General features: G+C 52.9%; 6 protein-coding genes across 6 annotated transcripts; all 6 read left to right on the top strand.

Annotated features, from left to right (window-relative positions):
- Positions 1–540: 540 nt before the first annotated feature.
- Positions 541–2,306, top strand: AYO21_05579 (hypothetical protein; the record flags this gene model as incomplete). The annotated part of the gene is made up of 2 exons (XM_022655547.1): positions 541–896; positions 950–2,306. 2 exons carry the CDS (start codon positions 541–543, stop codon positions 2,304–2,306), a joined length of 1,713 nt encoding a protein of 570 aa, XP_022512053.1.
- A 1,153-nt stretch (positions 2,307–3,459) lies between these two features.
- AYO21_05578 (hypothetical protein) lies at positions 3,460–4,998 on the top strand (the record flags this gene model as incomplete). The annotated part of the gene is made up of 1 exon (XM_022655546.1): positions 3,460–4,998. The coding sequence occupies one exon, from the start codon at positions 3,460–3,462 to the stop codon at positions 4,996–4,998; it is 1,539 nt and encodes a 512-aa protein (XP_022512052.1).
- A 1,468-nt stretch (positions 4,999–6,466) lies between these two features.
- On the top strand, positions 6,467–7,249 carry AYO21_05577 (hypothetical protein; the record flags this gene model as incomplete). The annotated part of the gene is made up of 1 exon (XM_022655545.1): positions 6,467–7,249. One exon carries the CDS (start codon positions 6,467–6,469, stop codon positions 7,247–7,249), a length of 783 nt encoding a protein of 260 aa, XP_022512051.1.
- A 1,965-nt stretch (positions 7,250–9,214) lies between these two features.
- AYO21_05576 (hypothetical protein) lies at positions 9,215–10,924 on the top strand (the record flags this gene model as incomplete). The annotated part of the gene is made up of 1 exon (XM_022655544.1): positions 9,215–10,924. One exon carries the CDS (start codon positions 9,215–9,217, stop codon positions 10,922–10,924), a length of 1,710 nt encoding a protein of 569 aa, XP_022512050.1.
- A 1,319-nt stretch (positions 10,925–12,243) lies between these two features.
- On the top strand, positions 12,244–12,831 carry AYO21_05575 (hypothetical protein; the record flags this gene model as incomplete). Its single annotated transcript, XM_022655543.1, has 1 exon — positions 12,244–12,831. The coding sequence occupies one exon, from the start codon at positions 12,244–12,246 to the stop codon at positions 12,829–12,831; it is 588 nt and encodes a 195-aa protein (XP_022512049.1).
- A 933-nt stretch (positions 12,832–13,764) lies between these two features.
- AYO21_05574 (hypothetical protein) lies at positions 13,765–14,975 on the top strand (the record flags this gene model as incomplete). Its single annotated transcript, XM_022655542.1, has 4 exons — positions 13,765–14,053; positions 14,152–14,383; positions 14,483–14,594; positions 14,658–14,975. 4 exons carry the CDS (start codon positions 13,765–13,767, stop codon positions 14,973–14,975), a joined length of 951 nt encoding a protein of 316 aa, XP_022512048.1.
- Positions 14,976–15,802: the final 827 nt, after the last annotated feature.

The raw sequence follows: 15,802 nt of genomic DNA, 5'->3' as shown, positions 1-15,802 counted from the left end.
AAAGCTTGGTCTTGTGTGGCGAGTTGCTGTAGGTTTGGCCCTTGCTGGGGCAAGCGCAAAGGATAAGGGGACTGGCTTTCGGGTCGAGAGCCATTAGAGACAGAAGGGTCTTTGCACAAAGGGAATGATGATCAAAATCGAGTTTTCCTTAAGGCAAGATGAGATAACTATCCTACGATCCAAGATGGATCTCCCACGGGATTAGAGTAGCGTATATGCCATGTGAGGCTACGTTTGTATTGGCATATGGGGAGCAACGAGGCTGCGGCGAGGCTGCGATGAGGCCAGAGCCTTGGCGGTTGAGAACCGCCGTGTTTATTTAGATTTCCCGCAATCGAAGATATCATGAATAATTGTTTACCCCATTATTGAAGACATTTTCGTCTTTTGTTCCAATTTCTTGTATGAAGTGGATAGACCACTTACATGAAAATACGTTGCTGCTTCGCGTATGGGGAACATTGACTAAATCTTTTCCGCGACTACACCCTCAAAACACTTTCCTACCCCGTACAGCCTCGCCAGTGACTGTCACCGAGAATGGCTGCTTTCGGGGCTCATGTGTCGCTATTGAACTCCTTTCTGACGGACATTGTCGATAGCATCAGAACCAAGAACGGACAACGCATTACCGACCTCATTCAGCTTGACTTTGATAGTCTGAGCCCGCAGCGTCAGAAGCCATATTCGGACCTCAACCAAGAGCTCAATCGAGTCCACCCGCCAGAAAGAGACGGAGAGCTTGTGGCAAGATGCAAACAGACCGTGTCGCAGGACGAATTCGGGTCATTCAGCACTTCGTTCTCAGAATGCATCATCCAGTATTTTCGTTATCTTCGGGACTTCACATCGGCAGACAATCAAGCCAAAGCAACCAAGATACGCCAATTGACAAGGTGAATTGACCTTGAGGCCCCCCTTGTAGGCTTTGTATTGATGTTCTCGACAGTCAATGTGTGATCGCCTTAGGAGATACCAAGTATGGGATTATCATGATACCGATCGTGCTCTCCTTTTCCCGCACCCTTGCAGCAATTGCCACTAATCTGGACCGAAACCCTTCTCTGATTCGGGGTACCAGTCTCGCCACGACGCAAGACGCCGAAGGTGCCCCGGGAAAGGTGAGCTTCGTGGAGGATGCTGCCAATGTGCTACGAGAGGCTTTCATCAAATGTCTTGCTGGAAGCCCAGGAGTTCCGCGCACAACTCGCCCTTCTCCAGAAGATAAACGCGTTGGTATCTACCTGACGGCGAACTCGTGTCTCAAGCTGCTGTTACAGTGCCGCCGCCTGCGCAACGCTCAGCAGATGCTCTCGAGCATCGATGTTCAGTCGCCACCACTATCCTACTATCCGGCAGCCCAGCGCGTTACGTTCTTGTACTACCTCGGCCGGTTCCATTTCGCCAACAATCATTTCCGACGAGCACAGAAGGTGCTCCAAACGGCATACGAACAGTGCCATCGCCAAGCTATCAAGCATCGAAAATTGATCTTGATCTACCTGATAGCAGCCAATCTTTGCCTCGGCCGCTTCCCTTCCTCCACTCTCCTCTCACGTCCAGAGGGCCGTGACATCGGACACAGATTCATTCCCCTCTGCAAGATCATCCAAACTGGAGACCTCGGGATGTTCCACCAGTATCTGGACTTGGACACCGAGTCCGGCCAGTGGTTCCTCCGACGGTCCATCCTCTTCCAGCTCCGTAATCGATGTGAGATCCTGGTTTGGAGGAGTCTTATCCGCAAGACTTTCCTGCTCGCTGGCTACATGGGCGAAGAGAAGAAAATCCCATTCCTCAGGTTGAGCTATGTCCGCCACGCAGCGATATGGGCTTTGGGCAAGCAGAGGACTAGGTCGATGGCCAATGGATTTGGCTCACACGTGGCCTTGACGGAGGAGAAATACGTTGACCCTGAGTTCGCAGACATGGATGCAGCGATCAACGAAACCGGTTTTGATCTAGAAACAGGGTTATACATTGACGAGTACATCGGTCAGTATGTACCAGATAACAGTGGAGGGGAAGATTCGCCCGCCATGAATGAAGTGGAATCTGTGGTCCTGAGCCTAATCCAGCAAGGTCTGCTGAGAGGCTTTGCTCTGCACACCAATCCCCGTTTCGCCATCCCAGGAAGTCAAAAAGCCGGGGGGCCCATGAAAGCTGGATTCCCAGCAGTTTGGAGTGTGACTTCAGATAAAGATGAGGGAGGACCAGTGCCCGGCTGGGTGGAAGAAGGTAACCTAGATGCCACAGGAGGAGGTAGAGTGGTGAGAATCACTGGAGCTAGACCAGCAGGCGCATGAATCCGGCTGTGGCCAGGACATAAAGATACAAGTACTCTGCAGAGAAGACTCGATGAATGCGCCTCGAGGTCATATCAGTGGGTGTTTCTAGAAGGATTGCATTTTACGTCCATCTCGACCCCTGCCAATGAATCGTAGGGGAGTAAGTGGATCAATGACCTTGGGTGAAATGGCTCGTTGGAGGGATACACAAATGCCTCGCCGGCGGCGGGGATCAATGCAACCATATGTTGGGGGTTATACCTCGTAGAGGATGGGTATAACGGGGTATCGAAGGAGGATGAGGAGGGGGAGAAGTGGAAGGGAGGATAGGAGCTTTGCCAACGAGGCTGAGCATTTGTACTAGGTTCTCGTACTTGACTTGGCTGCGTGACTCTTGACTGTCCACTGTGGCCCCATGGTTGTGGGTCGTTCGTCATGCCACGCCCGCGATCTTCCCTCGCAAAGTCTAGCCGACTCCAGTTCCAAGGACTCGCCAACCAGCAATTCGTCCTGTTGCTACACACGTGCCCATCGATACCTTGGGATGCCGATTTCTTGTCCTCCAGATCCGAGAGGCTAGTACATACAAGTACTTGTTATGTACAAGTCTGCATTCACCACAGACTCCTCACACACCAAGCTGCCCTCCACCCTTGCGCATGGCGAAGCTATCGCCTGCAAACTGCGCCCCCATCACTGACGGACTCATGTCTAGCATGCCGCCACATGCCTCTGCAATTGGCTGCCTCTCCCGCCCAGGCTTGTTTGTCCAGGAGCCCCAAGAGCACGACGGGAAATGGTGCACGGAGCACTCATCCCTGAGTGTAGCCTGGATGGAGTGGTGTGTGCTGGAACATGGAACTTGTCCCTGAGAATACCCAGTTCACACCCATGGCGACCCAGCGGCGGCTCACGCGCACGCTCTCATAAAACATCCTCTTGACCTGTTCTACCTGAGATCACCCCTCACGATGACCATCAACATAACAAGTACAACCATGCCTCTCGAACATCCTCAATTCTGACAATCCCCTTGCGTGCGGACTTGTCTCTGCCGTCCACCCCACCTTCATCGCAGTAAAGGCATGGCCAGCCACGGTCGGTAACCACAACCTCATTCGCACTTAAGTGAGCCGAAGTTGCTTCTAGCCGTTCCTGCAACGCGTTTATAATGTCCGGCACCGAGCTTGGTATTGCTGTGATCGGGGCGGTAGTAGCCTTGATCACAGCATACAAGGACGCCGGCTCCATTGTCGAGAACATTAAGGAGAGCCGCAAGGCCAAAGGCGCCTCACCTCCAAGCTTGGCCCTGGAAGAGTCACTTCAAGAAGGCCACCAAGAGATTGAGAAGATCACAGCAAAGGGGATACAACGGTTTGGGTCAAGCTTCGAGCAAGGTGATGGTGAGCACCATTCTGGGTTTGTTCCTTTTGCGGGCGTGCCGCTGACCTCTTGTCTTGAAGACGTTGCTCATCGAGCTCTCCAGAGTCTTACCATCGAAGTTCAAGCATCGTTCTTGCGCCACCTCATGCTCGCTAGCAAAGATGACGATATCATGGACTTCGAAGCCTGCATTGATTCTGCCATCACTGCCCGACTACGCGCGGTTACGATTCTCAATGAACTCTATTTGCGCCAACAGAAATCTTGTGGCTTAAACTCGCAAGTGAGAACACCGGTACCTGCTGCGGAAGAAACGAAGCAGGTCATTGAGACACCCTCGGAACGTGACGATCACGCCAGCTCGAACCTTGAACCTAAGCCTCTAACATTGCGTAGCTTGCAGCTACCAGCTAAAATAATACGACCCCCGCCAGACGAGATGAAGGAGGTCTTCGAGGCACCCGCAACCGCCGAACGCAAGAGTCGCAGTGAGTCTCTGGAGTCTGGGACGCATCCCTGCCCAGGCCAAGTTCCGCGAAAATCGTCATGGAACGTTTTCCAAAAGTTACACCGGACTTCATCTGCGGAGAAAGAGAATGGCTCAATGCTGTCACAGGCCACCTCCCGGCCGGCTTCAGATATCACCTCATCCACTTCACCTTCGATCAGATCTGTGGACGATCCCCACAGATCGCATGTCATGACTCCACCTATCAGCCCAGTCTTAACCCTCTCACCCGTCGATGTGATGGCCGGTGCCGGCCTTTGTAAAGGGGCATATTACATTCAGCAAGGCATCTACGAGAAGGGGGTTCGGGTCTCCATGAAGAATCTGGAGTGGGCTTGCTACTGTCGGAAATGTTCGTTTGCGACACCTGCAGACCGAGATGATCGAGGCCGAGCACGCTTTGACGACAAATCCCATGCGACACGTGATCTACGTTGGCGCTCTCTTCTGCTCTTCAAATCTCACATATCGTCTAGCCGGCAGAATACACGGGTATACAGGTGCCTTTTATGTGTGCTCGTAGGGGATGTGACATCCGTCTACCAAGGAGAGCACCATCTTTTCGAACACATGTTCCACCATCAAGGCGGGGTCCTCAACGGAGTGGAACTTTGGGGTCCGATCTGTCTGGACCCAGGCGGACCTAGAATGGGGTCCGAAAGGACGTTTGATATCTGCTTCGCCGAGAACCCGAGATTTGCACTCCCAAAGGACGCGTTTGAGATGAGCGTTACCACGGAGATCGTGGAGGCCGACGGGACCGAGATTTACGGCGAGAACCTGTTCAAGAATCAACGGATAGAGGGCGTCCAGAGATGAGACCGGCGAGAACAATACCCGCTCCCGGTCTCTCCCCACGAGAGGGCGAAGCGCAGTCAAGTCTTGCGGTCAGCCTATATGAAGACGTGGAATATTATGTTCTTGAGTGTCTTCTGCCTTCTGATTTGAAATGGAATACGGAGCTGGCACTGTGTAACATTACCATGGAAGATGGATGACGGAGTACAGGAAGGCATAGATTGAGAGACAAGTAACGTTGATCGGACACGCTAGGCTGTCAACCACATCGATATCCGTTACTGAAGCATAATGTCACCATTCCATCCCGATCCCTTCACGTTGTCCATAATGTACCATGATGCGTCATGATGCGCCATCATGAAATCCGAGTCCATCCATCTTCACAAATGGTGTTTCCGCGGAGCGAGGCTGTGGTGTATAAATTGGGAGGGAGGCGACGGACGGGGATGGATCGCGGTGAATGAAAATGGCGCCCCTCCTCTCCTGCCACCCTGTCTGTCCCTTTCCATCTGCACCCCAGCCTGAGCCTCATCTTTTTCTCTGTCCCTTTTCCTCGTGGTGGGGTTTGGCCATACATACAGACTTAGAAGAGCCTCGTGGTCATGCCCGTTAGCGCGGAAATGGAGAAGACGCACGTTGATTACCCAGCAACAGTCTGCAGCATCTCTGCTCTGCTGCTGCTCCTCCCATACGTCAGTCAGTCAGTCATGTGGAGGGCTGTGATGCATTCACATGGGGGGGTTATTTGTAGCAACCCACACCCTTTTCCACCTGCACGAGGAAACAAGGGTACACTGCAGATCACGGCCCAATCAGACGGTGCGGTACGCGAGCTGTTGGTTGGGAATGGGGGGTTTCGATGATCGTCAATCAGGCTGTCTGCCTCTTTTTTTCTGACCAGCCACTGCGAGCCTACCTCTTTGCTCGTCTTCATGGACCCCTTTTCAGGCGTCTGCCGCGCCCCCCTGACTGACTGTTAGCGATGCTTTGTAGCTGAATCGCCCATTGTCAGGAGTCACCTGCGTGCGAGTTGCAGCCATCAGCCTTCTAGGGATTGAACGAGATGCCTTGGGAGAAGAGCTCGAGAACCAAACAAACCCTTTTTTTTTGCCCTTGCGTCAATCCCTGCCTCTAGACCGGTATCAAAACCGGTGAAGTGGGGAGGCTGTGAGACGTCCTTCTTTTGACAGTCATAGGTGGACAGCCTCAATTCAGCCATCGACGCTCGCCCATTTCCATCCAGATGACTGTCCAGGCGCAGACGGTCCAGGGTCATGATTTTGAACGAGTGTGCGATTCTTCACGAGAGAGGAGATGCCAGACCTGTGTATAAAGATGAGGATGTCAACCATCGAGACAGGCTGTTTCAACTTCCAAGCAACTCAGCAGCACTACCACCATCAGGAGCTGCGAAAGCAACCACAACAGAACTCCTCGATATACGAACCAACCTCATAATTATACCGTCGCAACAGTCAGCAAGAGAATGTCGAGCGGCTCCGAAATGCAGTACCTGGCGCCCGTCGTTGCCAGCGGCCGGAGTTCACACACTTTTGTCGTTGACCACACCGATTCGAAATCGGAGCAATTGCTTCAGCTCATCCTCGACGAGCTGGCATCGTCGCACAACAAGCTCAAGGCCCCGCGCGATGTGCCCCCAATTGAGACGCAGGACTTCGCCCCAGCGCAGTCCGGCTTGCCTCGGGCCACGACCAGTAGCAGCGCTTCCTCCTCGACGTCTCCTACAGGCTCATGCGAAGATAAATTCTACGAGAAATTCTTCGCAGCTGTCGTTGCCTTTGCAGCCTTTGGCGGGTCCATCACATTCCAGTGTATCTTCCAAGCTGTTCCCGAGACGACGGAGAACCCGGACGTTCCTCCAAAGCACTCCCGGACATTCATTGCAATCAGCTGGGTGCTCTTTACAATGGACCTGAGTCTAGCCAGTATCTTGCTCGCAGCCATGTATGTGCACAAGGCGTGGTACAAAAAGCGGCAAACAACCAAAGAGACGCACTGGACCCGGTTTCGATTCAAGGTTTTCCGATATGTGAACCTCATCGCAGCTCTGGTTCTACCCTTGGGTTCGGTGGCGGCGTTAGCGTTTGCGGCACTTGCTGTGTCTGTCTGGTCAGTGCGTGTGGGCAAGACGGCATTGGTCTCAGTCATTACTTTAGGGGTAGCCATCCTAATTTTGTGGATTGGCTTCTGCATCAGGCAATTCTGTACCAGAAAAAGAAGAGGACAAGATGCCGGGGCTGTTGTCTAGAGTGCCACAGTGATAGAATAGAATTCCTTCTCCAATGCACATTGTGCCTCAATCATTTAGGACAATTGTGATCGAAACTTATGACGATAGAAACTGTGCGGGTTCTACTGTGCGGGTTCGGGGGGCCTGGTTTTTTCTTTTTCTTCCGGCGGTTGAGACAATTCTCAGAAGAAGTGGCGCCATGGGCACATTGTCACAATTGTTCAGCCATCGAAAGAGTCCCACAGGCTGGGGTTGGATTCGAGTTTGGGCCAATTAGCACGGGCCAGTTTATGATGAGGAGAGAAAAGGGTCCGTTGCAAGCGAGGAGCAAGAGCGCGTGGGAGGCGAGAGGGCTCGAGCGCTGGCTCGGACTATGCCCAAGAAAGAATCTGGACATGTGCATCGGTAGGAGACCGGGCAGGCGAGTATTGCACCACGCGACAGTAATTGTGGTACTGTAGGGGTGTTAGCGAGGATGCCGCACGGAGGAGAGCAAAAGCAGTAAGGGAGATTTAGAGGTGTGGGTTCTGAAGAGATAAAGCACACAGTACGTAAAATGAAGGGCATCGAAGTGATAGCGACAAGGCGACTACCTCGTACTTTTGTTTTTCCTTGTGTGGAGGAGTAAGTAGTGAGGGAGCGAGGGAGTTGGAGAGAGAGTGTTCTGACTTTTGAGTTGCGCAGGCGCAAAGTCTCACTGCGCAGGGATCGACCACCAGCGAAAGGCAACGTTCCTCGGTCACTTTGTCTGGGCGCCCACGTCTGTGCGGGAGATTGTTCAGTTCCAGCCCTTGGGGGAAATGAGGGTCTGGTGGCTTGTGTGTGGGTTTTGGTCGAGGCCCTGCACCCACACTCTTATCTCTACCTATGAAGCCACAGTGCCCATGGAACGGGGATTTTTCTGGAGGACGAGATGGATACCACATGGTATCTATTTGTGTTTTGTGCCTGTATGAGTAGGATTCACAAGAGATGGCTAAAAGAAGAGCAAAGAACGGGGCATCCATCTTGCTGGCTCACGTAAATCGGAGTATCTGGCCTCAAATACATGGGCGGGAGAGCGGCCGGGTTGGTGTTGCTTACTGGCTGCTTATAACTACCGGTGGGCAACGTGTGGGCGAGGGTGACTGGGGGTTGATTAACCACTGATAACGGCTCCCTAGGATCGCAACTGGTGCCTACAGTGCCTAGAGCCGTTAGTAAGTTTGTTCTTAGGGGTGCCCCGAACGGTTCCAAGAGTGTCAGGTCCCCAATCCCTTGCTTCTGCTCTCACACTCGACTTCGACCCTCCACCAGTCATATCTCGCTTTCAACCATCCCACTCTCACCACACTCTCAGTGCTACTTGTACTGGGTACAAGCACCTACTACTTGTATGTACCCGCCACCCTTCAGTCCAAGCTAGCGGCAGCTCAATGGACGAACTACTCCTCCCCAGCGAGCCAGGCACTCCGTACTTATCAGTTACGCCACTGCGCTTCGGCGTCTCCCACTCTCCACTCCCTATCATGTCTGGCCTCTCATTCTCATTGCCGGCGACCAAGATAACCCTCGCTATCCTCCAAGGGCCTAGTCTTGTTAAACTCCAGACTCGTACTCCGTTCTCGACCCTCATCTGTATCTCGCCCAGTCATGGCTCTTGCGCCAATCCATCTGATTGCCGCCCTTTTTCCACCTCACCATCCTCTTTACACTCTGCCACCACCACCACCGCTCCAACATCAGTCCTCCTCTCCAGCTCCGACACTTAACGCCTTGCTAATTCTTATGCGCCTTCCTCCAACATCTGCTACCACTCCTGTCACTCGAGCTCACGTTCGTATGCGCCTGGCGTAACTCTTGCGCACCTCAGCGTCCCATGGCTTTGGTGCAGAGTTCCAGAAACCATCCGCCTTGACAGTTGTTCTCGAAGCTATGACGAGTCTCTCGAAACTCCCACCTTAAAACCCGACCCAATTGCTCTCTTGGCCAAAGAAATACGAAATGGCCGTAATCGAATTCCTTGAACGTCGCATATACCACGAGGACCCTCCGGATTACCAGTCGCGAATCGAGACGAACCCAACTCTGATCGTGTCTTGGTGGTGCACGTTGTTTTCCCTCACAGCCATCTTGATCCGCGTTCTCGGCCGATGGGTGCGCACCGAAAGACTGTTTCGGGAGGACTGGATCATGTTCTACAGCATAATTCCTCTTATGATTCGCATGGGACTGGTCCATGTCGTGTTAATCTGGGGAACCAATAACACAAAAACAGAAGGACTGACATCTTTGCAAATACATCACCGCGAGATTGGAAGCAGATTGGTCCTGGCGGCTCGTATATTCTACGCGGCATATATCTGGATTGCTAAACTCACCGTGCTCGAGTTCCTCAAGCGCCTCATCGGAAGGTCGTGGGCCAAGTCGTACGAAGTCGGACTCCGATTCATTTATGGCTTCCTGGTCGTTACCTTCATTGCCGTGGTGATCGGCACGCTGACCGAATGTCAACCTTTTTCGCACTATTGGCAGGTCGTCCCAGATCCGGGCTCCCATTGTCGAGAGGGCCTGGTACAACTGATCGTCATGGGGGTGTGTGATATTGTCTCTGATGTGGTCCTGATCGTGTTTCCCATTCCCTTGGTCTGGCAATCTTCGATGCGCCTCCGCAAAAAGATTTCGCTCGTCCTCCTCTTCCTTCTGTCAACCATCCTCATCGCCATCACTGCCTACCGAGTCCCTTCAACCATCTCACGACGCTCGTCACAGCAGTACCGATCACTATTGGCGTCACTAGAAATCCTAGCCGCCGCAGGAGTATCAAATGCCATCGTTATTGGCAGCTTTATCCGTGACAGAGGTGTGAAGAAGGCTAAATTTAGAGCGGCATCTATTGATGACACAAGTTCACTTGGTCGACAACCTACGAGAACTCGGACTGTATCTACCACTCACCACCACTGGGGCTCTGATGAAGATCTCGCCAGGGGTGTCGGCGTCGCATTACCTGCAATTTTGCGGCACGGTACCTACATGGAACAGACGCCCCGTTTGGCTGAAGCCGCCGCTGTGGCTCTCCCACCAAAGTCGGCCGACGTCAAGATCGAGACGGACGACCAAGATCGAGATACTCCATTCGCGTCGAGATGGAACTTTGCAGAGGCATCTCGTACTCGCAAAAAGCCTTCTCTTGATACCCTCAGCAGCACCTCGACAGCCGATATTAGATTACGCGATTTGAAAGTCCGACTCGAGCGACCACCAGAGTCACAAGGTGGTGACGAGTATGTAGAAACCGACACGCCTAGCAGAATGGGATTCTTCGATGTCGGCGGCCTCGTCGATCACCCACCCAGTGAATCACCAATCTCTCGCTCTCGCCAGGCATCGGTCCAAGAAGTCTCCCGTCGCTTATCCCAACCTCATCAGCATGGAGTCCGGTCGGGCTCGAAAGCCTTCCTTTCCGATATCGGTGGCCTATTAGCCCGACCGTTACGGATACGCGAAGAGGACGAGCTCCATTCCGCGTCGACAGGATCACCAAGACGGATGAGCAGTCCCGCTCGTTCGCCGATGAGGTTTGAGAAAAGAAAGTCCTCCCATCGGAATCGGTTGCCTTCGCAGCAGGAGGACGAGGAACCTATCCGACCAGCGAGGCCCAGCGGGCCTGACGACTTGAGCATCTCGGATGCTGGTGGGCTGCTACGATGAGATATTCATTCCGGGTTGGCCCTTTCAGGGCAGCTATCTCGCATATTCGAGTGACTTTCTTTGATTATATGGGATGCTCGTTGGGCAGCGAGCAAAAACGATTATGAGTGTTAGGGTCTGATTTCTTTTGAATGAGAGTTTATGCATATACCACTGAGCGACGGCGTTGGGGACGGGCTGCATATGCGCATGGGTATTTAAGGTGATTTGGTTGATATAATGATACTGTAGTGGACGGGACAGAACAGGACGGGACAGGAGCCATTGGATGTCGATACGAGCTTGATGATACTGGCTTGGCCACTGTCCTATACCTAGTATTTTTGCACAGTGATGAGGATGAAAAGAATACAGCTATTGATGTTTGACCTGAAGTGGTCTTTTGACATATATTGGTCCTTGCTAGCCTCTCCTGTCCCGTAGTCGAAACTTGGCCGCAAAGGGACGTTCCCAGTTGAATCGACCGTTCTATTGTACTGTACCGTTGCTGACATCCGTCCCTAGGTGCCTAGGTAGTCACCACGCAAGGCTGCACTTCCTCCGGGGCACACGGACTCTGAACGTTTGTCGCACGTCATGTTTCGCCAAAAAGTCGTTGTGGGGAATGAGGAGCAAGACCCTTATGACGCAGTGCCACGCCGCAGCCAAGATTCGCCAAGTCTAAGGCCCACGAGAGAAACCGAGGTTAGATTGTTGCCAAGACTATTTGTAGCCTCTAGTCCATTTGCGGTAAGGGCGGTCAGGCTTCCTATGCTTGTTGCTTAACTACAACATCCGCGTCCAAAATACTCGGGACAACAACTCCGTTCCACCGCGGACGCAAGCGAAGCCATGAAAGGCGCCGGTATTGATCAAATGACTACATGTCAGTCGGTCTAAATAACTTTCGGTGCCGAATGCTAGAGAGCATGCATTATTTCCCCGTCGTTTCCTCCAGACTTACATATTTCCATTTGGGCTTGAGCGACACTATACTTTATGGCTCATACTAGATTTTCTAGACTCGAAATTTCGGTTCCGAAAATCAGTGAGTCGCGTAATCGAGATACGAAGACTCTGACACTTCAGAGCACGCAATCAATGTCACCATCCAGAAGGATCAGGGGGACTCGCGCCTTGAGCCTCGAATGCCCTTGAAAGGGCTTCTAAAAAGCCGCAAAGAAGAATCCGCTGAGTCAAAATCTAAAAACCCTGCTCTCCCCAGTCTCAGTGTATCCATCGTCTCCTCTGCTGCAGATTCGCAGTCCCACAAACAACCACTCGTTCTTCGAAATCGGACTTTGAACATAACGTCCTCTCCCACGGTCGAGTTGAGCACAATGGCTACGGAACAGAAACAGTATGACGTGATGAGCCCGTGGAAACTTGCCCACGTTGTCCTCCGAACTACGCGCCTCACGGAAATGGTCGACTTCTACAAAAAGTTCCTCGGCGCCCAGGTCGAGTTCGAAAATGACCGCGCCTGCTTTCTGAAGTATGATGAAGAACATCACCGGCTGGGGATCATCACTTTCGACGGCATGTCAGGTGGCGGACCTTCTGCACCCGGCCTCGAGCACATCGCGTTCACGTTCCACGATCTGAGCGACCTCGTCAAGGTGTGGGAGCAGCGCAAGGTCTTGGGCATCGAACCCGTGTGGTGTGTGAACCACGGCCCGACTACAAGCATGTACTACGTGGATCCCGACGGGAACAAGCTGGAGTCTCAAGTGGACAACTTTGACGATCTTGAGGAGCAGCATCGGTTCATCTCGTCGGTCAATTTCATGGAGAACCCCGTGGGGACGGACTTTGACCCTGAGGACCTGAAGAGGCGGGTGAAATCGGGAGAGGATCACGCGTCGATCAAGCGGCGTATCGAGATTGGGCCTCGTGCATTTCCCACAATGGTAGGTGCAAGGCCTTGATGTGGTGAATTAGTATGGGGTGCTCGTGCCACGCTTAGTTGTATGCCACGCAGACCAGAACTCGGTCTATTGAATGAGGATCGTTGCATATTTCACATTTGACATTATCATATTATCATGTTACCACACGAAGATTGCCACAAGTCTTGCAGACCGCTGTAACAACACTTGCCCAATCTTGGTCTTCCTTCCCTTGCCTTGTTCTACTCGGGGCGACTCTAGTCCCGATCCGCTGGGGGATACTTTATGTTCCGAGTTATGAGGACGCTCAGCATCGTCCGACGTCAACACCGAGCACGGTAGAGACCAAAACCATCCGGGCAGTCACTTTCTCGCACTAGATATGGTCAGGCCAGTGACCAAACTGACGATCTAGAAGTCTACATTAGGCTATGTGCAGGGGTTTGACTTCGTCCTCCTCTCTACGTCTGGGCGCAGAATTCGGGGCCGAAATCCATGTGCCGTCGTAAAGGCGTAGCGAGGCTAGCGACGAGGTCTGCTTTACCCAAACCAGAAGAACATCGGAAGCCGCTGTAGACTGGAGGTCTCTGCTGGAGACATATGATCCTTCTGACTGTCTCCTTGTCGGCCACGTTGCCAGCATGTTATGGCGGTTGTGCAACTTGATTGAGCGAACTCTCTAACTTAGCAGAACCATTCCCCTTCAGGAACACAGCAAGGATCGCACATGGCGCCTGGAGGATTCATGCTAAACTTGCCGCGTCGGGATCTTCTGGTGTATGGGAAACATGTCCCGGAACCCTTGCCAGAGGGAGGCTATATGCTATGTGCACTGATGCTTCTTACTCTGCGGCAAATGTGGAAAGATCCCGCGTAAGCGCAGAGGGTGGAGGAGCTCTCCTGACACAAATACGAGACATTTTCCTTCCCTTTACCCATGTTTTCCACCATGGCGATACTTGGAACTCAGCCATGGCAGCACCCCCAAAGGTCCCCTGGACAAGACTGATACGATTCATAAGCGCCGATGACGGCGACGACCAGATCTACTTTGGCGACGCGATCGTGCTGACCGCGGATTTCGACATTGGCGATCCGGCAAACCATGCGTCCTTGACCGCGAGGGTCGTCACGGGCGACCCGTTGCTTCCGACCTGCCAGGTCACGGACCGCGTGCTCGGCGTGAAAAAGCTGCTGGGTCCCTTGACGTACAAAATGGTTCCTAGCATTCGATGCATTGGAGGGAACTATGTCAGTCACTGTACGAAGAAGACAACCCTCCACTAGGGCCACTGTTGGCCCACAAGGCCCGACCCCTGATACAAAGATAGATCTCATACTGATTTGGGGCGACACAAGTGCGCGAAATCGGAATTGAACCCCTCAAGTATCCGGCCATGTTCTCAAAGACGTCCAACGCGCTGGCCGGGTACGGGGACGACGTCGAGCTCGCGACCTTCATCCAAGACGACCAGGCCGACTACGAGGGCGAGCTGGCGTTTGTGATTGCCAAAGACGCGAAGAACGTCGCGCAGGAGGACGCCATGGACTATATCCTGGGCTATACGTGTGCGAATGATGTCTCTGCGAGGTTCGTTGCCCCCTTGTCGGTCCCCTTATGACGCCGCCGTCTGTCCCCACCAACCCAACCGAAGTGAGTCTCGATCTGACATGTTCTCGATCTCTCCAGGAAATGGGCCATGGATCCAAACCTCGTAGGCACATTCCCACCCCCTCAAATGACATACGGGAAGAGCTTCGACGGCTTCTGCCCCATCGGACCTTGCATTGTGTCTGCAGACGTAAGTGCAATGCCCCCCCTCTCCACTCACTATCTCCTTTGCCTTCTTCTGCCTGACAAAAAGGTGACCTGGAACCAACAAACTGACCACCCCTTGACCCAGGTCCTCAAGGACCCCCACGCCCTCGCCCTCCGCACAAAAGTCAACGGCGAGCTGCGCCAGCAGAGCAACACGGCGGAGCTGCACTTCAAGATCCCTGCCCTGGTCGAGTTTCTCAGCCGCAGGTCGACCCTCCACGCGGGGAGCATCGTCCTTACCGGCACGCCCGGCGGGGTGGGGTTTTCGATGAAGCCGCCCCGGTTCCTGAAGGAAGGGGACACGGTCGAGATCTACTTTGGCGGGATTGGGACTTTGAGACACGGCATCACGCATGCAAAGTGATCCTGCCACTTCCAAGCTGAGGGAGTGTGTAACCAGGTTATTAGAACTTAGGATCCATGTTGAGAGGAAAATGAGAGAAGAGGTCGAGTTCCAGGTTCTAGGCCATCTCATAAAAGGATCAAAACCTTGAAAATATCTACAGTGTTTGTTATGGGAAATACATCATCCGTATTTTCCCTCCCTCCTCTTCCTGATAATATCTCTCGAGTCTCTCGAATCTCTCGAATCTCCTATGCCGAACCCTCTTCGAGACGACCCCCCGCCAACTCACTCGCCACCGCTCCCTCCCCCACTGCATGCGATGCCAAAACATGCTCCCGTCCCCGCGGGACCATAACCCTCTCATACACCTGGAGGACCGAGTCGACCGAGCTCGCAGTGCGGACGCCGTGGGTGATGGCATTGGCCAGGTCGCATGCGTCGAGAAGGGCCGTGTTGGCGCCCATGCCACGGAAGGGGAGCTGGGTGAGGTCTTTGTCAGCAGACAGACTAAGAAAAGAAAAAAAGGAAGGGGAAGAAGTAGTGCCTGTGAAACCGTACTCAAAGAGGGGGAGGGGCGTCCTGTGTGTGTATAGGGATGTGTGTGTGTGTGTGTGTGTGTGTGTGTGTGTGTGTGTGTGTGTGTGTGTGTGCTGTGTCTTATATATATCTGACTGTGCAGACGCTATACTATGGATAGATCTGGGTGTGCGGCATAAACTAAAAAACAAACACAAACTAGTGGATAACAACGTACGATGAGTATAACAGAGAATAACAGAAGAGAGCAAGAAACTAAAATGAAAGAGTAATCAGTGAATACAATGAAAAACGAAATCATGCAAACA

This window comes from Fonsecaea monophora (genome assembly GCF_001642475.1).
Source record: "Fonsecaea monophora strain CBS 269.37 chromosome Unknown Scaff36, whole genome shotgun sequence".
NCBI lineage: Eukaryota > Fungi > Ascomycota > Eurotiomycetes > Chaetothyriales > Herpotrichiellaceae > Fonsecaea > Fonsecaea monophora.
The sequence above is the reverse complement of the archived record's forward strand: the minus strand, read 5'-3'. Positions and strand labels throughout refer to the sequence as shown.